Source organism: Leptosomus discolor, chromosome 2 (assembly GCF_034619465.1).
Source record: "Leptosomus discolor isolate bLepDis1 chromosome 2, bLepDis1.hap2, whole genome shotgun sequence".
In the NCBI taxonomy this organism is placed as follows: domain Eukaryota; kingdom Metazoa; phylum Chordata; class Aves; order Leptosomiformes; family Leptosomidae; genus Leptosomus; species Leptosomus discolor.
In genome coordinates, this window is record NC_141392.1 from 83,104,470 (window position 1) to 83,127,793 (window position 23,324).

At 41.0% G+C, this 23,324-nt stretch overlaps 1 protein-coding gene across 8 annotated transcripts in view; it reads right to left on the reverse strand.

Annotated features, from left to right (window-relative positions):
* Nucleotides 1-23,324, reverse strand: part of KLHL32 (kelch like family member 32) — a 97,652-nt gene that overhangs the window by 14,973 nt on the left and 59,355 nt on the right. For all 8 annotated transcript variants that reach the window (XM_086461358.1, XM_086461357.1, XM_086461356.1 and 5 more), the window contains one exon: nucleotides 12-738. In XM_086461358.1, the coding sequence (XP_086317484.1) occupies nucleotides 12-738 (727 nt within the window). The remainder of the gene's footprint in view (nucleotides 1-11; nucleotides 739-23,324) is intronic.

The window sequence follows — 23,324 nt, forward strand, 5'->3', positions numbered from 1 at the left end:
ACGTTTTCTACCTGATATCCAAAGAAGACCATCCACCACATATCCTGCATGGCATGAGAGCGATCGATCAAAGGACTGTACAAAGGTCCACTTGTTCTTCTTAGGGCAATAGCGTTCCACTGTAGGTAACACTTGACGCAATTCATTTCTGCCCCCTACAGCATAGAGGTACTCGTCCACTGCTCCCAGGACAAAGTGTTCCCGACAGTTCTTCATTGGAGCTATCTCAGCCCAAGAGTTAGTGCGGGGGTCGTATCGACAGGCAGTTCTCACCGCACAAGTGCGCCCTGTGGAGTGCTCTGCCTCTCCACCAGCTACAAAAAGGAAGTCTCCCATGACAGCAACACAGTGGTGGCTTCTCCCCACAGGCATGGGCGCTAGCTCGCTCCAGTTCGCAATCCCTGCGATATGAACGTTCTCTTGATCTACTGGATTGAAGTATCGCAATTCCTTCACTTTACAGATTTCACGTTTTTTCCCACCAATAATGTAAAGAGTGTCTGACTGGAAGCGAGGTTTTGTCCTTCTGGTTTGCCAAACTGGCTGTGCATAGATGCTCTGGTGGTAAGCCAAGGCCTCATTAATAAGTGCAGTCGCAGTTTCACTAGCTTGGACAAGAGGATGAGAAAGAGCTACCGTATGCAGGGTATCGACATCCATAAGGCCAAAGCGGACATACTGGAGAAGCTCATCCATGTACTGGTAGCGGCAGTTGTGTTCCAACCACCTCACCGCCAGCTAAAAGTGGGGGGGAAGGAAGGGAAAAAACAAGACACCAATTATTTGTGTACAATTCTGTCAAAATCTGGTCTTTTGAAAACTGCTTGCATTACAAGAGCAGCTATATACTTGTCTCAGTGGTGATGCTAACAAATACGAAAGGAAGTTATGAAAGCATGTGAATGAACCTAAAAGATATCTACTAAAACTCCACCTACAATATACATAAGAGCATTGTATTGCACCAGTTCCCCTAAAGAATTCCACAGCATTATCAGATGGCAGCACTGCTACGCAATACTTTTTCTGCTAGTGATGCTGTAGGAGACTACAACATCCCTGAATCAAACTGCTGGAGCAATAATATAAATGCAGGGACTATGTGATCACTGGAGACCATGGGTACACTGGAAAGAAAATTAAGATTACAGTTAGATGAGTAGAAAGAAAAGCCCTTTCTCCCCTCCATCTGTCATTCTATTTATGACAAAACACTGAAGGAATATAACAAAATACTGAATCCTTCAATATTTTTTTTCTTCATTTATTTTATTCATAAAGTGGAAAGAGTGTAAAGGGACCAGAAATTATCACAGAATCATAGAACAGTTTGGGTTGGAAGGGACCTTAAAGATCACCTAGTTCCAACCCCCCTGCCATGGGCAGGGACACCTTCCACCAGACCAGGTTGCTCAAAGCCCCATCCAGCCTGGCCTTGAACACTGCCAGGGAGGGGGCAGCCACAGCTTCTCTGGGCAACCTGCACCAGTGCCTCACCACCCTCACAGTGAGGAATTTCTTCCTAATATCTAATGTGAATCTCCCTTCTTTCAGCTTGAAACCGTTACCTCTCATCCTATACTACACTCCCTGATTAACAGTCCCTCCCCACCTTTCCTGTAGGCCCCTGGAAGGCCACTATAAGGTCTCCCCAGAGCCTTTTCTTCTCCAGGCTGAACAACCCCAACTCTATCACCCTGTCCTCATAGGAGAGGTGCTCCAGCCCCCTGATCATTTTCGTGGCCCTCCTCTGGACCCGCTCCAACAGGTCCATAACCTTCTTATGTTGGGGGCCCCAGAGCTGGACACAGCACTCCAGGTGGTGTCTCACCAGAGCAGAGTAGAGGGGGAGAATCACCTCCCTCAACCTGCTGGCCACGCTTCTTTTGATGCAGCCCAGGATATGGTTGGCCTTCTGGGCTGCGAATGCCTTTTGCTGGCCCATATTCAGTTTGTTAACAACAAACTGAATAACATTTCACCAATAAAAATAAAAAGTCACCAGGGGAGGGGAACCTCAATCCATCCCACTCCTACCAGTCTGATGCCAGTGCCAGCAATTCATGTCCAGAGCCTGGAGAGGGATCTCAGGTCAGCAGGAGAGCACCTGAAGAGCAGCGCAAAGGAATTCCAGCCAGTAAGTCAGCTTCATCAGGTGCTCAATTTAAATGCCTCTATGCAAACACACATGGTGTGGGGAATAAACAAGAGGAGTTAGAGGTGCACACACCTGCAGGGCTGTGATCTTACTGGCATCACGGAGATGTGGTGGGATGGCTGCTATGAGTGGAGCATTCAGCAATTGCAGCTGGTATCCACAGCCATAATTAAACACAGCCTTTAAATTAGATAAAGCGTACTGAATCCAACTAGGTCTAAAAAGAGGCTAGGAAGGGCCTAAACCACTCCAAGAACTGTTGCATAATTTATTCTTGAAAACCTCCAGTAATGAAGATAAGCAAACTTCCTCAGGAAAATCATTCCCATGCTCAGCTATCCTCTCAGACAGATTTTCTTTTTACCTATGCAGGAGCTCTAAACCCTTCAACTCACTGTCCCATTTTCCACCTTTGGGTTTATACTCCAGAGCTCACTAAACACCCAGACAAACCCTTGAAACTGATCCATCCACAGAGGATGAAAAGCAGTTTGCTACCTTCCTTTTCTCCTCCACTTCCAATGCATTTTAATGGGTGTTTTGCAGTTTCCTCCTCTCTGAATGAAAAAGTCTCTCAATCCATCTTGGGTCACATTTTCTAAACCTCCGTTGCTTGGCTCACAGTTCTGTGTTACTGAAAGGAAATGCCCCTCAATGTTTGCTGCTGAAAACTAGATATAATCTTCCCCTTAAGGCTATAGCAGTAGCAAATAGATTGGAAGGATCTCTTTGATTGGAACAATCTATGCCATTCTTGTTTGTACATCACTACACGAGACAGTCAGTGCCCTATGATACTGCCAATTCATGCTTAAGCCTATGACTAAGTACTAGTTCCACCTCTCTTTTTTAAGCAGAACTTCCACAAAGTGTCATGCTTTCACTGGCATTACTGACCTCTCTACTATTTACTTCAGGCCACTGCTCCAATCTGACAAGATCATTCTCAATCCTAATTATATTTTCAAAAGTGCTTGACGACCATTCCACCTTCTGATTGTCTGAAAATATAAACACGGTATAATTCTTTTATCCAAGTCATTAACGACATTGACCAGTTCTCAGTGAGGACAGACTCCTCTACTTGATATTTCATTTCATCCTATCAAAGAACTTGTGCAGCAGGAGTTTCTAACTAGTCATGCAGTAACAACAGTTTTAGCTAAAACTCACTGCCCTGTACTGCTCATGGGAGTGTCACATGAAGGGGCTGAAAAGAAAGGCTTCTGTTACCCATGGCTTTCATATACGTATGCTATATCAAATTTATTGCTCCTTCTGTATTCTGTCAGAGAGGGAAGATGACAAATCAAAGCCATCTTCTTATTAAGATTAATTTTTCTCCACTGTGCTATTCAACCCCTGTGAAACAAAGAATCAGCAAAGGGCATCAAAAATTGCAAAAGTAGTTCAGTCAGCTAAATGCTGTATGGAGTTTCAAAATATGCATTAGCTATATGTATTTAGAGTTGTTAGTAAAAAAGGCGTTAATTAAATACATTTGAAAGTGTTCATGGACTTGAAATCATTGAGCATTATATTCACATGTTCTAAATCCACGTGTCAGGTGTCTCCTATTGAGTGGTTTTAGGCAACTCCCTGCACTCTGTCTTAGGCCATGTGAATCATTATTCCTCAAAGTCTTCAGAGGCACTTAGCTCTCATCATTGACTGGATACTTGAAATTGAAGTGGAATTCAGGCTATCTTCTTCATGATGAAGACACCAACTGAATTCATACCAACTGAATGATGTGTGGCTTGCTATATTAAAAGAGGGGAATTTACAAAACCTGAGTTCTTATCTGTCATCACTTGCATCCAACAGAATGGTTTCTTTTGCTTATAGTTCATGCCTTCACTCACATCTAAAATGGCATTATGGAGGTTCCACCTCTGCTATAATGACACACAGTACAGACTCTTAAAAGGTATGCACTAATGTAAACGAGGTCTTGGTAACCACAAAGCTTTTAAAGGAACTTTAACATTAATGCCTATTAATATCTTAGAATGTCACCCCTCCTCTTTCCTTTATTGTCCTCCCTCTCCCGCCCCAATAAATACTATATAAACACACAAGCAACACTACACACATTCATACCTATTTGCATTAATTTCTGCATATGGGATGTGTGATGATCTGCAGCAGAAGGGATGGACATCTCCATTACAATACATTTCCTCTGCTGCATGAAGTTTGGCAAAAGTAACTTGGTTCATACTGAGTTTGGTCTGTGCTGACAATATTCCTGGAGTTGTAAAAAACGTTTCACTGAAACAAACCATGCTTAACTTTTCTTTAAAATCACAGTTTCTAAGCCTCCACAGCAATGGTGCAAAGAGATACAAAGATTCTGTTGGCACTCACAGGAGGCGTACAATCTATTCCCAGTCTTGAACCAAAACTTTCTCCATCCTTTCCTACATTATTCATCCCCACTCATCTGTCCTGCATCTTTATTTACGAAAACTTTTGAAACTTTCCAAATTAAATTTATTGCTATCTCCTTGGGCTCCCCTACATGCTGCACCTAAAGTTATCTTTGGTCTATACTACTTCCACCTCTCCCTTCTGACAAGCAACTGCAACAATGGGGATGGAAAGCCGAATCCCAGGCTGTCTTTTGCTGTCGTGTTATGAGTAAGGCTGTGACGTTTGCCTGCCAGAGCCTTCTCAGGGACTTTCACTGAAACAGTTTCTCAAAGTTGCAAATACAGGTAATTTATTGAGGCGACAGCTCTAACAGGTGCGGAATTGCCGTTGATAAACGCACTTACTGCAGCAGCACTAATGCACTATAGTAATGCTGGCCAAGATTTCCTGGGTATTCTTTGTCAGGGGCGAAGGCACAATTCTTACCAAGAAGGCATCCCTATCTTGGGTGGAGGAAGAGGCGCACAGCCTGTCGACTGTCTCTTCTAGATCTTCAGTCCCCTTCTCCCAATTTTTACCTCTTATTCTCCTCTTTTTATTCTCTAATTCATTGTTTCCCCTCCCACGGGTTACGTATACCATGATTTAGGTGGAGAGTTGAGTGACATAGTCATATATGTATAGAATTAAGCAGGGGTGTTAACTGTAATATTAATTTTCTAGATAATTAAGCAAAAGTTTCACTCCAGGGCATCGTAGCCTTCAGAATTTTGTGCTGAAACAGTTCTTCTGCACTCTTTAGCCAAAACAGAGCCATCTTGCCACCGCAAGGCTCCCTCTTTCAGCTATCTCCCCTTGCAAGGTTTCTAGAAAGAAGCCCATACCAGCAATCTTTTCCTTTTGCTGTTTGTTTTTTTGCTTTTTTGGTTTTTTTTTTTGTTTTGTTTTGGGTTTTTTTGGCCAGATGAACAAGTTGCTCAGCTCTCGCCCTTGCTATGCCCAGGGCACAATGACCTTACAAGCCTAGAATTTCTCCACAGTTGCTACTGGCTGCTATGCCCGAGGTCAGTAGAGTACTGCATTACTAATTTAGAAAGTAGGACTAAAAACCCTGCACATCACTGTGTCACCTGGATGGTGCAGAGGCATTTGGAACCAGCAGTGCAGCTCTACTGGGTCTTAGGAAGGCAACTGAGATCTGGGAATCACAACATGTTTAGAAGCTCCTGTCCAAATCAACTCATGCTACTGTTTGAATGCAGATTGACTACAGTATCCTGTGTGACCCGTACCTAATCTGTGTCACTCCAAGGCAGAGAAAAGGCCATAAGAGCTAAAAGCTACAATGTTTTTATCTCCTTCTCTTGCTATTGTTAACAACGACTGTTACTCAGTTTTAAATGCCACAAATCCATTTTGGGACTCTCCTTAAAAACAACTGCTAAGAAGTTAAGCTCAAATGTAGGTTTTTAGGTGTATATTCATAGAATGCAGCACCAACTTCTAAATTGTGACACAAGGTTCTGGAACAGGTCATACGGTTTTAGGGACACTCACAAAATGAGCCTTAGACTTCTACATTTGTTACGCGGCACAAGTCATTACGGTGCTCCCTAGCAGAACACGGTGCCTCACGCTATCAAGGCATGGAAGAAAATAGTTATCTGTGCGGGTGAACAGGTACTCTAGTCACTGGATAGTTTGGCAGCTATTGGAACGCTGGAAAAGTTCAAAAGAAAGAAAATTAAGTTCCCAAACAAGTCTTTTGCTTGTAGTAGAAAATAGGCACTAATGGACCGTAATACAGTTCTAAATTTCCTTCAGTGTAAAGGAGGCAAATATAACTCTCATGAACATATGGCAGAAGCACAAGCTTCCATGTAACATATCAGCAAATGTGTATATTTATCAAGACAAGTTCTACCACTTTTACTCAGTTTTTCTTTAATTCCGACTTAGAAACCTGGTGCCTACATAGAAACTCCAAAATTCACCCCATCTATACACTAATTATAGAGCCTATTTTTTAGCCTCTCTGGCAGTAGTGATTAGCAACTATAATTAGTATTGGCAAAATAAACTCAGAGCCATTATACATTTTATGACACTGCAAGGAAAGATATTCAGGCTTCTCTAAGGAGACACCAATAGCACTTGAAATTACAACTGTGTTTAAAACGCAAACAAACAAGCAAGCAAAAAAAAAAAAAAAGAGAGACCATCCACAATTTTGATGTTTAAAATATTTGTATTGCTGCTAAATAATTTACAAAAATAAGGAAAGACATCTACTCCTAGTGCCATATAGGCAAATTCTGTTTAAACTGCTAGAAGCTTCTTTTCTATTAATTTTAATGTAAGAGTGTGAGAGAAAAGGAAGCTACAGCCTAGCGCCTATATCAACTTTAATAAATAATATATTTTGCCATATTCATCTTCTAAACTAAGTAAATGACAAAAGTAGACCCTCAGAAGGACAGGATTTTCAAACCAGATTAATTCGCTTATTCTAAAGCCTTAACCCAAAGGATTTTTCTTCTCCAAGGTTACATTACTTGACTCAGCAATGGCGCACATTCTCAAAACAGCAGAAAACAGATGGAAAAATACACTGTGGCGCAGTTGGAGCATACATCTAAGCACACCTGCATGTTGGATTGTGATTTCATTGCATTTCCAACAGCTGCTTCTGCTTCCAGCATGGTGCTTCGACAGTCCAATTCACACAGCCTCGGAGTGGGGTCCTTCCCTCCCTGCTGTTAACGGTGTATGTACCACACACGTACCACAGCCGGAGACAGCACAGAGGCAGCGGAGGTTAAAGCTGAATTAAGAGAGTTTCACTCCTGGTGAAGATAACCTTGCAACAAGTCGTTAACTAGTCTTTTGGGCTGACAGCTAACCCAGGAAGCGAGAGAGCCCGGCATGCCTGTGCCTTGCCCGTTCAGTGTCCCCCTGTAATCCTTCTCGTACCTCTGCTGGGAATTGTGCCAGACCTTCACTTGACACCACAGCAAGTTTTCTAACCAGAAAGGCCAAGCTACTTTATGAGCACAAAAAACCTTGACATGCTCATTAAACCCAGGCTCACTTGGAAACTACTTTAAGTCACAAAGTCAGTGACAAGGAAAGTTTATGTCCACAGGGCTCTGAGAGAGAAAACGGCCCTCTAAGCCCAGGCTCTGTGAGAGGCAGGGGCCATGGAACTCCATTGAAGTCATCTTGGTCTGCTCTTTAGATGATGTATTCACGTTGTAGCCCCATGGACTGCAAAAGAATTATGTGAGTTTATACCATTTAAGGTCTCTAATAATTGAGATGAAGCCAAAAAGTGACACTAGTGGAAAAAAAATGAGGGGTTTGGAGGATTTTTTTCTTTTAGCAACAACAAGTAAAAGGAAACATTAAATTTTATAAGGTTTTGAAATTATGAATTCACACTGTCTCATTAGAACAAATGGAAATCTTAAATACAATAGCATAGTGAACATTCTCATTTTAGGAGAAAAGACAATTTTAGATATAGAAAGAAAAATGGAGGGACGTATTTTCCTAGGTTGAGATCAGATATATTCAACACAAATTATCTGATGATGACATATATACCAGGGAAAGACCCTCAAAGCTCTTCTTTTTCTTGCTCACCTGAGCAGTCCTTCTGTTGCTTAACATAAGCAAAAACTTTCATCCAGAAAAAAAGATCAAATTAATATCTTTGTCTTGTTAGCGTATTGGACAATGCTACAGATCTGCTCCTATTGATTGATAAACCAAAAAGAGTCATGAAAGCAACACAGTTACTGCAGCAATCGCTTTAAGGCATCAAGGGAACTTCAAAAAGCAAAAATTGGGACTTTACTAATTCAGTAAAATTCATATTTTGGCTCTAAACTTGCACATGATTTGGCCTTTTGTTGGATTTTATCTAACTCAGCAAGCCTTGGGTGTTCCAGACTGGAACATCCTGCCTCAAAACCACTGTCTGTGTCAGTTGGCTATTGCCAGCAACACACTGGCTCTTCAAATCTCAAATCCAGGAGTAGAATCTGTGGATAAACCGGAACATTTACTAAAGCTCTGAAACATCCAAAGGGCCTGAATGTGGATCTCTAAAGGGTCTTAGTTCTCTCTCCCTCCAGAGACTACAAAGGACAAAACCCAGATGGTTTAGGATATTCATTTAAACATTTTATTTCAGTACGGCGAACTAAATTGATCTGTATTACCCATTTAAGAATAAAAACATATGGGTGAGGAATTGTTGCTAGAAAAAAAACACACTCAATTTTTCAAAGCCATGAGTTACAGGTGAGTATTTTTATAAGTTAGGAAGTAACCAGGCAGCACAGCCTCCAGACTCTCTTTGCAATTGTATCAGTCAGCTACTACCTTACAGTTGTGGGCAGCATGGAAAATGAGTGGCCCAAGCCCAGATGCAGAAGAGTCTTAAAGACAGAAATCTTTTTCTTCTTTTTATTTTGAATTAAGCATGTGCATAAAAATAAGACTCTAATGAGCTGCATGTAGAACAATCAAAATTATAAGAAATTTGCATTTCTTTTGCACCTTGAGCCAAACAACTACAAAATTATGCATAGGATTCTCTCAATCTGAACACAGTAAATATTAATAATCTCTGAATCAGCAATGAAATGCCTTTTGCCCCTGAACCCTGAAGAGAGACTTTCCAACTCAAAAAGTTGTAGTACAGTGACTGAGACTGTATTTACAAGGCACCGAGCTGAGGCATATGCATGTAGCCTGAGAAAATAAAGCTGTGCCATCCCCCACCCTCTTTACACAGAGACATTTTAAAATTACCTGTTTGTCAGTTTTACAAATGTGTGCCTACGTAAGCAGCTCCCTGTGTGGCGCCGCGTTAGCAAGCAGGCATGCTTTCATTTGCACATTCTGATTTTACATCGGAATTAAAACATTTGCTCTGTTCGGGGTGAGTTGATAAACAGGGATTTTAAAAATATCTTTTTTTTCCATTTTTTTAACGTGAAAAATGAAAGAAAAATGTTCCTCTAGATGTATTATGCCTTTGGGCTCCATTTGAGGGAAGGGAAAAAAGACAGAGAAAGCTACTGTGAAGGTCACAGAGTGAAAGAACTTCCTCAGGGCACAGAATAAATTAAATCCCAAGGAAAAAATAAAATGTGATTTCCAGAGTGTGAGGCACAAACTCAAAATGACAATGATTGACAGCCAAACTATATCCGTGCAATATCGAAGACTGCACGTTCTCATTTACCTCAGTGTAGCCAGCAAGCGCCCATTAAACATCCGTCTGATGCCCAAATTAACCTTCTTGGCAAACTGAAAGAGGCACAAACTATCATAATCAACCTTTCATTATCACAGCAGCCTCTAGTTAAAGGGTCAGAATAATTGTGCCATCAGAGCCCTGATTGTTTTCAATCAACAGACGACTGGAGTGACAGCTCAGTGATGGAGTAGTTTGATGAAACCGCACCAGGCCTAATCAGAGCAGATGAAAGGAAGGCATGATTGGTGCAAATGAACAGTCGTGCCTCTCTTTTTCATTTACAATCTGAAATTACTCTTAAATTTACAGGGTTTTTTCTCCCTTATGAGTACCTCTGAAAGAATGTTTGACTTATTATGAGTTCTGACAGTGCAGAGTTATAAAACACAGGTAGGGTTTTCAGCCCAGGCTTTAAGTGGGTATTCAGCATAATTTTAACAAATTCACTCTTGAAAAGCACAAAATGACTAAAGACTTCCAATGACCTAACCTTTCAGTGCTGTTTGATTAGCAGAACAATTTATCACGGCTCACATTCTTCATGATATGAGAAGACTTTAAAAAATGGGCAAGGATCTCTTGCAAATGTTTTCTCTTAGCCAATATATTTATTGCATTATTGCTCTCCTGTTCTCTCTCTCTCTCTCACACACACACGAAAGAAAAAAAATTAAAGAACACTGCATTAATAACCCTTCTCCTCTTAGAATGAATAATAGAATCCAAGCAAGGGATTGTTTGGAGATGAAAGCAGAGACCAATTATCATGCCACTGACAGCATCAATATTTAGTTTTCTGGTGGGTTGGGTTGTTCACTCACACAATCTAAAGGATGGGAAATTAATCGATCCCATTAGCTGTTTTCTTACCTTACCCATCAGCACAGAATCAGACTGCCTCACAAACAAATATGAAAAAAAAAAAAAAAAAAAAGAAGAAAAATTCAGGGCTGCTTAGGCAAAATTTGGAAAGAATGGAAGATTCAAGTTTCCTGCACCTCCTCAACTACAGTTCACTTCACCTTCCAGCCTCACCTGGCTCCAGCCACGTGGTTTCCCATCCTCACAACAGCACTGTAAGGAAGGTGCGGTAAATCAAAAGAGCCTCTTTGTGCCTCTGAAGGAAGCAAGTATTTCAAGTGACAAGTTGTAAATCTTTTGTTCTGTGATCTTGGTCATCATCAGATGTTCTTTAGTTTGTCAAGCATCACAAAATGCATACCAATGTTCAGGTCAGCATACCAAAACAAAAAAGCAGCTTAGAAGCAAAGATTAATATTTGCCTGAAGGGGGACTGTATAGAGAAGACTGATCCAAACACGAAAGGCTTTTAAGAAATTTTGTTTCCTGTACCTTTTCCTCAAACTACAGAATGGAAGTTTTAATTCCTTAAAATTTTGGAGCTGTAAGCAGAACATTCATCTCAGTGGAAAACACACAAAGGCCCTCAGCTGAAGAAGCTGTGAGCAGGGTTGCTGACACAGAGGATGCCATTGTCATTTGTTCGTGTTTAATTTACTGAATTTTTACTGTTGAATTAAGTACATTGAAAGGACCAGACTCTCTGGTCCTTTTATTGCTACCCCTCAGATAGCATGAAGGCTCCAACTCAGCCCAATTAAGGAAGATCTATTAGCCACAAGTCCTAGATAAAAGCACCATGACAAAAGTTGCCCAGTCTGACAGTGATTTAGCAAGTAGCTTCCTCCAGTGCTTCCACTCACCCAGTTGACAGCTGAGTTTCACCCTTCCTCCTGTTTCAAATATTAAAACACCCAAACTTTTCCAAGTATAAAGACACTATTTACAATAACTTATGTATTTAGTGAACCCTTGGGAATGAGTCCAAAACATTCCCAACACACAAATGAAGAAGGGAAGTAACAGTTTGGGAAGCTGCCACCACGTGCTTTGTTGGATGGAGCAGAGAGGAAGCTCAGAAACAAACACGCTTCTGTCTACACAAATAGCAAAGTCTCACATTCACGTTTCCCCACCACAAGGATTGCACCACATATTCAAAGACGCTGTCATTCTGCTATTTGTCCCCAAGTCCTACCCTGCCATCCACCACACTAGTGCTAGACCCCTGCTTCAGCAGTGGCACTGGCTTTGTGTATAAGGGGGCCGCTGAAGTGCATTCCCAAACTGGAGTCTGAGAGCACAGCTGGCAGGAAAGACAAAACATGCACCCTTCCAGACCCAACCGTAATCACTGCTGTCCAGTCACAGACCCGCAGCTTCACATATGGACAGGATTTGGGGGACTGAGGGACTGGACAGTAGGCTCAGGCAATAGAGAAGGAAGCCAAATATAAATGAGTTATGACTTCAGAAAGCACATGGCCCAAAAGGAATATTAAAGAACCCCAAGGTTCATTAGACCTGGAGATTCAAAGCACTTGTTCGCATACGTCCCCCTGATGTCTCCTCAGTCTCTGCAAAAGCTGCAGTGGATTTGTCCAGAGTACTGCAGGAAGCTCTTGGTCTGCTAAATAAGAACTGCTATACCTCTTGGTTGGAGTTTTGCTGGTTTGGGATCTATGTGATGTCAAGACAACAATGTGCAACTTTCAGAACACCAGCCCTGCAGTCTGTAAGCCACTTTCCAAGAGGCAGAAATTTGATTTTGATCTTTCAGCACTAAATAACATGCAGCAAGCAGAGCTGTCAGCCAAAGTCTGTCTAGCAGCACGAATAATGCATTTCATGATATTACACTGTGATTAAAGTAGAGGTACATAATGCAGCTGTATTAATAGTGGTTGACATGGGGGAAGGAAGGGATACCATCCAGAGGGATCCTGACAGCTTGACAGGTGGGTACATGCAAACCTCATGAAGTTCAACAAGGCCAAGTGCTTGCAAAAAGTCCTTCCAAAAGTCCTGGGTCAGGGCAGTGCCAAGCACAAATACAGGCTGGGCAATGAGTGGATTGAGAGCAGCCCTGCGGGGAAGGATTTGGGGGTATTGGTTGATGAGAAGCTTAACATGACCTGGCAATGTGCACTTGCAGCCCAGAAGGCCAACCATATCCTGGGCTGCATCAAAAGAAGTGCGGCCAGCAGGTTGAGGGTGGCAATTCTCCCCCTCCACTCTGCTCTTGTGAGGCACCACCTGGAGCGCTGTGTTCTGCTTTTGGGCCCCCAGCATAAAAAGGACATGGACCTGTTGGAGCAAGTCCAGAGGAGGGCCACAAACATGATCAGGGGGCTGGAGCATCTCTCCTATGAGGACAGGCTGAGAGAGTTGGGGTTGTTCAGCCTGGAGAAGAGAAGGCTCCAGGCGGACCTTACAGCAGCCTTCCAGTGCTTAAAGGGGGCCTACAGGAGAGGTGGGGAGGGACTCTTGATCAGGGAGAGTAGTGACAGGACAAGGAGTAATGGTTTCAAACTGCAAGAGAGTAGATTTAGACTAGAACTTAGGAAGAAATTCTTCACTGTGAGGGTGATGAGGCACTGGCGCAGGTTGCCCAGAGAAGCTGTGGCTGCCCCCTCCCTGGCAGTGTTCAAGGCCAGGTTGGATGGGGCTTTGAGCAACCTGGTCTAGTGGGAGGTGTCCATGCCCATGGAAGGGGGTTGGAACTAGATGATCTTTAAGGTCCCTTCCAACTCAAACCATTCTGTGATTCTTTGATTTATCAAAATTAACAGTGTTAAAGTGAATCACAGAGTATTAAAAATACAACACAATTTTTCTCAAGTGCTGACAAGATCTACCTTCTTAAAGCATTTAAGCTGTAAAGCATCAATCACCAGTTGCCTGATTTCCTCACAGGGCTGCTAGACAAAAATGTTGCCCCGCACAGTCTTCAACAGGTACAAGGGGGATACATAACCTGCACGTCTGTGGCAGATTTCTTAATCATAATTAAACAGGTCCACATAGAAATACAGCTATCAAAATTTTTACATCTCAGAAATTTTTAATAAATGTTTCCACACAAAATCCTTGTGAGGAAGGGAGAAATTCCTCATCCCAAAGACAAACTCTCCACCGACCCATACCAGTCCAGTGCTTTACTGCAAGCTTCCTTCCTCCCTCATGCTACATAATGATACTGGCCTTCCCAAAAGGGACATTATTTTATCAAAAAGGTTGTGAGAGAGACAGCTTTAGCTTCACTTTTTATGTATGCATTTCCTATGAAACACATAGCAAAAATGTCAGTTTAATCATAACAGTTAAGAATAAAATGTACAATTTTCAAAATTGTATTCTCTTCTCTTACACACTTTATCCAATGTATTTATTTTGCCATTTCTTATATTTACTAGAAATGAGACTAGACACAAGCCTGCCTAGAAGACATGGACTAACCGCAATAAAAATATATCAGCTTTTTAGACTTGCAATAAAATAACTATGATCAAACCCCAGCTTTACAAAAGGCTAGCTGAACTACATTAATATATAACATTATATATGGTAATGAGTCATATTCTATTAAAGCAAAGAGTTACTATAATGGAGAAACTAAACTTTTCATCTACTTGAGCTCAAAGTGAAGTAAGGTAGGGACAGAAGGTAAACTCTCAGCTGTTGTAAATTATCACAGCTCATGGAAGTTTGCCATTTTACACCTTCTGGGGAATCTGAACTTCAAAATTATATAGCACTTGCCTTCCAAGTATCTCAAAGCAATTTATAAGCAGTAAAACTTGAGCTTCTCAGAGAAATGCACATTTCAACCATTTTCCCAACACGGGAACCAAGAGAGAGAAAAACTAAGAGATACGACAGAAGACAGCGATGGTACAGCGGACACAATCAAAATCTTCTGCCCCCTCAAACTGTCCACAACTGAGTCTCTTTACTCCACTACCAAAATCCTGTGGAGATTTTTGTGCTCCATGCCACAGAATGAAGCCTGGTGAGATGCCAGTAACCAAAACTGAGGACAAAACAGATCCCTAAATTTCATCTGACAAAAGTATTTGAGACATTTTTGCACCTAAAAAGTACATCTCCATACAGGCAACAAAACACTGCATTTTTTCTTAACCTTCTTTGAGCAGCAAAGATAGAACTATCCCATAGCGTGCTTCAAGATAAGTGCATTCTTGTGTGATCAAGTCCTCAAACCATGGAGTAGCTTCCTTTACAGCCATTTGGAGCTTCTCTACAAAGGCAGATCTACAACTGTGCTTCTTGCACCTAACTCATTCTTCTGCTATGATGGAAGGAACAAGCAAGGCCCAGTGCAACCCCTAGCAATGACAGTCCATATGTATAATTGTGTGTTTAAAACCTGTATGAGCTGGTGGGCAGCCCTTATTGCAACAGACTTTACAGCTACCCCACTACTGACAACCACTCTATTTTCCTGCAATGACTATCACACCTGGGAGTGGACACAAACAAATGAGCTGGGGTTGATCACACTGGAAAGGCTCTACTTACTCCTGTCATCAAAGTAAATTCTGTTTTAACAAAATCATCAGAAAGGAGCGTGGAGGGTAACATTCTCTCCAGAGCAAAGCAAAGCAATAAAACCAAACCCCAAATATGGGATCCACAGACAAAACCTCCCTTTTTCCATTCAAACAGGTCCAGCCATAGACAATTAGAAACGACAAGCAAGCCCCCCCATTATAAACATTCCTAAGATGTAGCTTCACAGGTTCCTAAAACCTCTGGAGCCTAATAGATCTGCCTCTCTAATAACTGGATCAAATGGCAAAAAGCTCTGCGGTAACAACTTCTTGCCATGCATTTTCTAACTCATCACAAAATGCTCAAGTTTGAACCCTCCCATCATTTGTTGTGATGGTAAAAACATTGCCAGGTGCTTTATCTCTGATCAGTTTTTCTGAAGTTGCAACAAACAGAAGCTTATCTCTTCATAAGCACAGCTGTCTAACTAGGGCTCTTAACTGTGATTTGATTTCTGTTTAAGGAGATCAAAGTTTATGATAGCATTTTTCTTTTCTCAAACAAGGTGAGGACAGAGTGCACGGGAGGTGGAAGAAAAGGACCTCCCCCCCTCAGCAGCTATCATTTCAAAATCTAGAATTGCTCATTTTTATTTTTAGAGGAAACATTCAGGCTGACATCAAAGCACTGAAACTTTACATACCTACCTTTAGCATTAAAATAAGTTGCTGCTACATAATTATAAGTGGAAATGACAGTTTTCACTATCCGACACACATTGGTTTTGTTGCTATTCCTCTCTTGTTATTTTCCCCCTGAAATATATTTCAGAAATACAGTGGCTCTTTATGCAGACAGGAATCTACAAGCTTTCATCAGTAAAAGTTGTTAGAGAATGAAATAGGCACAAAATCGACAAAAGTCTATAAAAGTGCAATTCAGCTCTGTGAAAATTAGTCTAAATGATTCATGAATGTAGAAAGGTTCCTATTCCTTTCTTTCCTATTGTTAGGGTATAATTTTCTATGGATTTAACAGGCAAATCCAACAAATCACATAAAAATGTATCATTTTCTACAATAATCTTGACAACAGCTATACAGGACTTGTATGTCATTAATATCTTAGGTCACACACAAAAGTGTACAAAGTACACACTCTCCTTAGTTGCTTTATATATATGTATGCTCTCAACACGCCATGTTACTACAAAATCACCAAGGTCAATTTTTCCAAGTGAAATCACCAGGTGTTCTTTGTTTTGTTTTGTTTTAAATGAGTGATATCTCTAGCACCTTCACGAGAACTTTATTTCTGCTTTGTTCTGCTTTACTATGTTAATGAACCAACTAAGCCCTCTGACAAGGACAGTCAGGTTATCCTTCTGGGCCTCACAGACAAAAGCTGGCTGAGTGTCCCCTACTTTCTCCCAGTCACTTCACCCCCACAGTTACCAAACATTAGCCACTCAAATCCAGTTAAGCACTAGCAAACCTGACTCTTACTCCAAAGCAGCACTGCTGGAACCTCATTTTAACATGGACAGGCCCGCTAATACTAACTGAGGGAACATTTAGGTCTTTTTCTGTCAGCAATTTACTTCTGTTTTCTCAAATCCTGTGAAGAACATGCCTCAGAGGACAGCATGACAACAATAAAGTTACATATGTATTTTAGGAGTTGGTATTTCATTTGGCTGATTTTTCAAAGGGATATTTTTTCCCCATTGCTTTTTTAAATACAAAAAGAACAAGCAAGTACACTAGCAGAAGCCCACTCAGCTTTTTTTTGAGAACAGAATAGTTTGTCTTTTAATCAAATCACATCTTTTTAGTGATGTCAATTTTTGATTTTGATTTAATCCCCACATGATTGGCTTCAGATTAATGCATGACTCATACTATTTTTAAGTGATGAGTTGTGGGTTTTTTTTCCCAACATCAATTGTCCCAAGAACATTATTTCTTTTAAAAAAATCACTTAAACGCTTAGAGCCACATTTGTAAATGCATTTAAGATCCCAAACATATCTCACAAATTGGGAATGTCAGAGCTTCCCTACTACAAGATTAAAACAAATAGAAATTTATTTAAACTGACTAAATCACATCTGAAGCAAACCGAAACAACTGCAACTGCTAAAAGGTGAACCTCATAAAATTCAGACCTATACAGCTTCACGCAAACGTTAAAATAGGCTCCACCCTAAAGGAGCAGTTTGAAAGCTTTTTAGAACAGATTCTCACTTCAGCAACTGTGATCTTTCCATCTGTCATTACTATCCCACATAGACCTCTAGCTTGGAAGCCACTTCACAGTGAGGCTCCTTAAGATCTTTTTGACAAATGTATTTGTCATAATTTCCGTTTCTCCCTGGTACAAGGGAGAGCAAGGTGATCAAAGGAGTACAAGGACCCCTTTGTCATAAGGCAATGAAATCCCCAGCTGCACAGCTCACTCACACATCTGGAAGCCGCCAAGGGTCTCCCTGTTGCTGTAAGTAAGGACATGCAGGAGTGCTCCTGCTTTTCCACCTCCTTGCCTCCTCACCCTACCGGAGCCACTAGTGCCCTGGTCTTGGGGCAGGAGCACTAGCAAGGGACAATAGCTAGTCAGGCCTCAGCAGTTGTGCTGAACTAACCCACTTAATAGCAGGTCTAGACATACGAGTGCAAATTTACTTCATCTGACTTTGCACACTTAGTTTAGGTACTTAACCCCAAAAAGCTGGATTCTAGCTATCTGAACATATTGATGACAATTTGTATGAAACATAGAATCATAGAATGCATTGGGCTGGAAAGGACCCCCAAAGGTCATCTAGTCCAACGCCCCTGGAGTGAGAAGGGACATCTTTAGCTAGGTCAGGTTGCCCAGAGCCCCATCAAGCCTGATCTTGAAGGTCTCCAGGGATTGGGCCTCCATCACCTCTCTGGGCAAACTGTTCCAGTGCTTTACCACTCTTATGGTAAAGAACTTCTTCCTAATATCCAATCTAAATCTACCTGTTTCTAGTTTAAAACCATTGTCCCTCGTCCTATCACTACATGCCCTTGTAAACAGTCCCTCCCCAGCTTTCCTGTAGGCCCCACTCAGATACTGGGAGGCCGCTATAAGGTCTCCCCGGAGCCTTCTCTTCTCCAGGCTGAACAACCCCAACTCTACCACCCTGTCCTCATAGCAGAGATGCTCCAGCCCCTGATCATGTTTGTGTCCCTCCTCTGGACCCGCTCCAACAGGTCCATGTCCTTCTTGTACTGAGGGCTCCAGAGCTGGACACGGCACTCCAGGTGGGGTCTCACCAGAGCGGAGGGGCAGAATCACCTCTCTTGATCTGCTGGCCACGTTTCTCTTCATACAGCCCAGGATGCGATTGGCCTTCTGGGCTGCAAGTGCGCATTGTTGGCTCATATCCAGCTTTTCATCCATCAGTACCCTCAAGTCCTTCTCAGCAAGGCTGCTCTCTGTCACATCATCCCCCGGCTTGTATTGATTACAAGGATTACCCCGGTCCAGGTGCAGGACCTTGCACTTGGCCTTGTTGAACCTCATGAGATTCGCATGGGTCCACCTCTCCAGCTTGTATGATTTTAGATAACCTGGAATTCAATTTTCTTTCTCTGTCTTCTTTGGCTCCATTCTTACAAATAGAAGTGATGCTTCTACTAGCTCCCATTGAAATATGGAGCTAGGAATTCTCAAAAGAGCTTCGCATTTTCTACCATTTTCCACAAGCTTAAATCCATCAGAAACAGTGTTAAACAACTTTATGGGGATTTTGAAAGAGTAGAGATTATTAACATTTGTATCTCTGAATGGAAGACATTAACTAAGATAGAAACAACAGCCAGCCTCATTTGATCATCCATGGTATCTGTGGCGTTTAGACTTTATTTATGCTGTTCTTTTCTTTAAAAATGAAAGTAAAGTTTATTTCCAACCATGCCTGGCTTTCACAACAGCCTGAGTAACTTTCTTTTATGTAACCACATACCTGTGTATTAATACAATTATACTTAGGTCAATCTCCAATAGATCGGTGCCACAAAGAGCATAACAACCAACAGAAAACCCAACATAACAGACTAATTCAAACACAGAATGCAGTATCACAGAAGGAGTCTTGCTGCGTGCATACCTTTTTTGGCTTTCTAAATCAAAATGCACATCTATTGCTCAGCTGAAGAAGTGACCTAAATTCAAGAGCTGTGGGCACAGCAGCCTTTCTAAATACTGGTGTGATGCTCTGTGCAGTTCTGAAGTTAATCTGGGATAAATAAGGTGAGGCAATATTACTGTAGGGCACTGAGGCAAAAGTAATGCCCTCCAGTAATTTTCTACTGCTGACAGCAATAGCAGCAAAATAATGAAGTTTTCTGATTGGAACTGACATGTATCAAAAAGAAAATTAGAAGAAAACACAGTTGCTCCCAACGTAAACCTAGATTTAATATAGAAAATCCCTTTCGATACTGCTATACTTGATAAATAACAGTAACAAGACTATCCAACATTCAAGAAACAACAGGCAGAAACTTTCAAAAGTTCAGAACAAAAGCATATACAAAGTTCACAAAACTTTACTGTAAAGGACAAAATTAAGAGCCCGTTAGATTTAAGCTAACGCAGACAGAGGGGGAAGGTGTTTCATAAAGTAAGGAGACAGTGCCAACAGGGGCAGCAGTCATTTTCACTGTAAGCCAAAATGCCATTACTATTACAAATGGTGCAGAAATTATATCAGCAAAAGTGTGCATGACCCAAGCACATCAACAGAGCAGTGTGAGATTTAGCTGCCTACATCCACTGCCTCGATCCACTGTAGCCTGCATGAACCCCATCTAGTCTGCAGCTCCAGTGGACACTGGTCTTGCAGATCCTGTGCCACAACTGCCAGCTTGGCCTATGTCCTATGGATATCCTACCAAAAATGCTGCACCCACCTATGTGTAGAAAAATGAATCCCACACCAACAGTCTAGAGAGAGCATAAGGAATACTACCAGTGTGCACAGTCAATTCAGGTGAGATACCTGTGATTATGAGGATTAGCCTCAGGAAAAGGAAACCTCCATCCTATCACAGGTTATGTTTTCACACTGTTTTTATTTAAGGGTAACTATGTAATCTTGCTTGCAGCTAGTCATGATACACAGTACAATCATCACAGATCCAGCACAGTGGATGCTGGGATTCAAGGGCGGCTCTTTGGCACTTTCATGCAGACTAGTCATGAAAAGGGTACTAAAAAGGAGGTGAAAACACAGCAAAACACACATGCGCAAGGTGTTAAGTTTCCCATACAGTCTCACCAATTCACCTCAGCCTTGATATGCATCAAACTCTTTTTCTCTCTTGATGAGAGGCTGACAGTCACACTTTAGTGTGCTAGTTTTCTACTTCGGGTAAATACTCACTAGCATTAGACCACCAGACATAATTTCACTTATTGCCCAAGAGAGCACTTAAGCTTATTTCTTGAACAATGAAAGGCTAATATACTGTTTAAACACAACGTTGATTACCACGATGCTTTCCTTTACTCACTATTTTATGTCGCTACTTGTTTTGCTGTAAAGCTCAAGTTCACATTCAGCAAGGCACTTAGTCCATGTTTCATCAAAACATACATATACCCCTGAGAAACATGAATTTTGCTCTCTCCATATTAAAAATTGCTCTGTAGAATCAAAAGATTGAAAGGAAAAAAAAAAAAAAAATCAAGTACTGCACTGAAAGAACTGCAAGCTCGTACTGGAACATAACAACCCACTTTAGAAACTGCTGTTCTGCATACGAAAATGTGGGCATCGCTGCAGATGTATGGAAGATGTCTGTGGGCTTGTCTTCAGCAGAGAACTGTTCCATCGTAACAGCCTGCTGTAATGTGTACACTGCAAAATTTCCTACAGTACTGAACTCTGTGGGATTTCTGCTGGAGAATAATTTTGGCCATCCAGAAATGCCACCAGGAGATTCAAAATGGAGCTCAAGTATAAGAAAAGGCAGTTGAAAATAGGGCAGTTTACGCTCCCTTAGAACAGGACTGTAATAAAAAAATTTGATTTATACATTTATTATTTTTATAAACTAGAGGATTCACAACTCATACTGACCTGTAACACTGTAGTTTCCTGTCTTTTATTTTTCTATTTATTCAAGCAAAACCACTTTTCTAATACAGAGACCAAAGACTGATTTTGCACATCACATCCACAGTAATAAAAGGAATAACTAGTGTTACACTTTCACATGTGGAAAATCTACTTCAAGAAAACAAGTTCAAGTTGCACACAAGGAAGTTAACAGGGCTAGAATGCCTTGGGAGCCTAGCCCTGGAAAAAACACAACATAGTTGCATGCTTTCTAGATGAATAAACTACTTATGCAGTTTTATCTACCATTTTTTCCTAGATTGCTTGCTTATCAGTTGATTACCAAGAAACTGAGTTGCATGGCAAAGTAAAAGAACCAAGAAAAAACTCCTAACCTTAACTTCAGAAGAAATATTGGCAAATACTAAAATTGATCTATTTTTAATGCTAGCTGTTTTAAAAATACATATATCCTTTAACAACCTAATTAACCAGTAGCAAAAAAGGAAGAAACTAATCTATACTGATCTCATGTTAAGATTTTTTGCCAAATGTGACTCGAAGTTCACCTTGGATCAAGTGCAGTATTTAATACAGTATTGTCTGAGCAATGTACTGCTGGGAGACAGAATGATCCAGTAGATATTTCTATCTGTAACTATTAATATTATCCTTGAAATACGAACATTTAAGCCTCATGACACTGAAGTTTTTAATAATGAACATGATAAGGCATAACTATATTACAACTAAGGCTAACATCAATTTTTTACTTCAATCTTTGGCTTACTTTCTACTTGCTAAGGTTCCAACAAGAAGCCCTCTACTGCTAGATTTCTCTATGAACACGTTCTGTCTTACAGGGTTGGTTACCTTTTCAATTATCAAGGGAAAGAATTCATCTGCTTCCTTAAAGCAGAGCCAATGAGCCTTTCTAGTAATGGCCAATTATGAAAAGATTCACTTTTCACTTCATGATAAACTAGACATTTATGTCCTCATCATGACCATTTCCTGTGAAAAAAGGGTGTACTGCACAGCTCATGATGAAGAGGAAAAATACCAAGAATTTGCTTTTTTTCCCCTCCAACTTCTTCAGGATTCCTCCTTGGTTTTCTTCATTTTTTTTATTTAATCCTTTCTTCCATGTCACTGCTTTAAGTTTACCCACAGCTGACAAATCATGAATCTCGTATATACAAAATAATATTTCATAATCTCACATGCTAGCAAAATGTAAAAACTCAATATGAAAACAAATCCTATGTCAACTAATAATCATTGTTACTGGCTTAGCCTAGCTAAAAAAACCCCTAATGATGGAGGCTGCTAAATTGCTCCAATTTCACAGCCTATGGAGGTTTTCTGGTGGGCTTTTTGTTGTTTGTCTTAGGAAATACATAATCATATTCCTTGTCTATTGTCTCCACTAAAAATAAGACACCTACCTCAAGCCAAAGAGTTTCATAAGACTTTAAGAGGTAGAAAAAGGAATGAACTACTTAGTTTATCCACTTTACCCTGGTTTTGAAGTCAGATTTTTCTTTCTGAAACAATCAACAGGTATTACTGTAGTACTCTACATTAATGTCAGTATACTAGGATGTGGATTAATATTACTGTTTAACTTTCTCAAATGTGTTTTTTTCAAGGTTATATTTCACCACCTTCACTAAAATTGGGCAATTGTGAATTGGTAGTCTAACAAAAATCCAAAGCGTGCCAGATATGAGCTGAGTCACTTCAGTTTAAATCACATTCAAGCATCAGTCTGTGTACACATTGTGACACAGTAGAACAACTGCCTTAACCTTTATGTGCATTAGGATTGAATCACCCAGTGGACACTGGGAATCTAAACTAGTGAAAATAACTGTGCTTTGCAGACAGTGGCACCCTTTCCAGAGGTTCTCTGAGGGAAGCTTTCATTTGTGCTTAAGGCTTCACGGAAGCCCTACTAGTAAAGGTGCCCCGGGGACATGCTGAATTCGTATCGCCATAACATGCATGCATGTGTGTGTGCAAGAGGCCACAGTAGTCACAGGTAA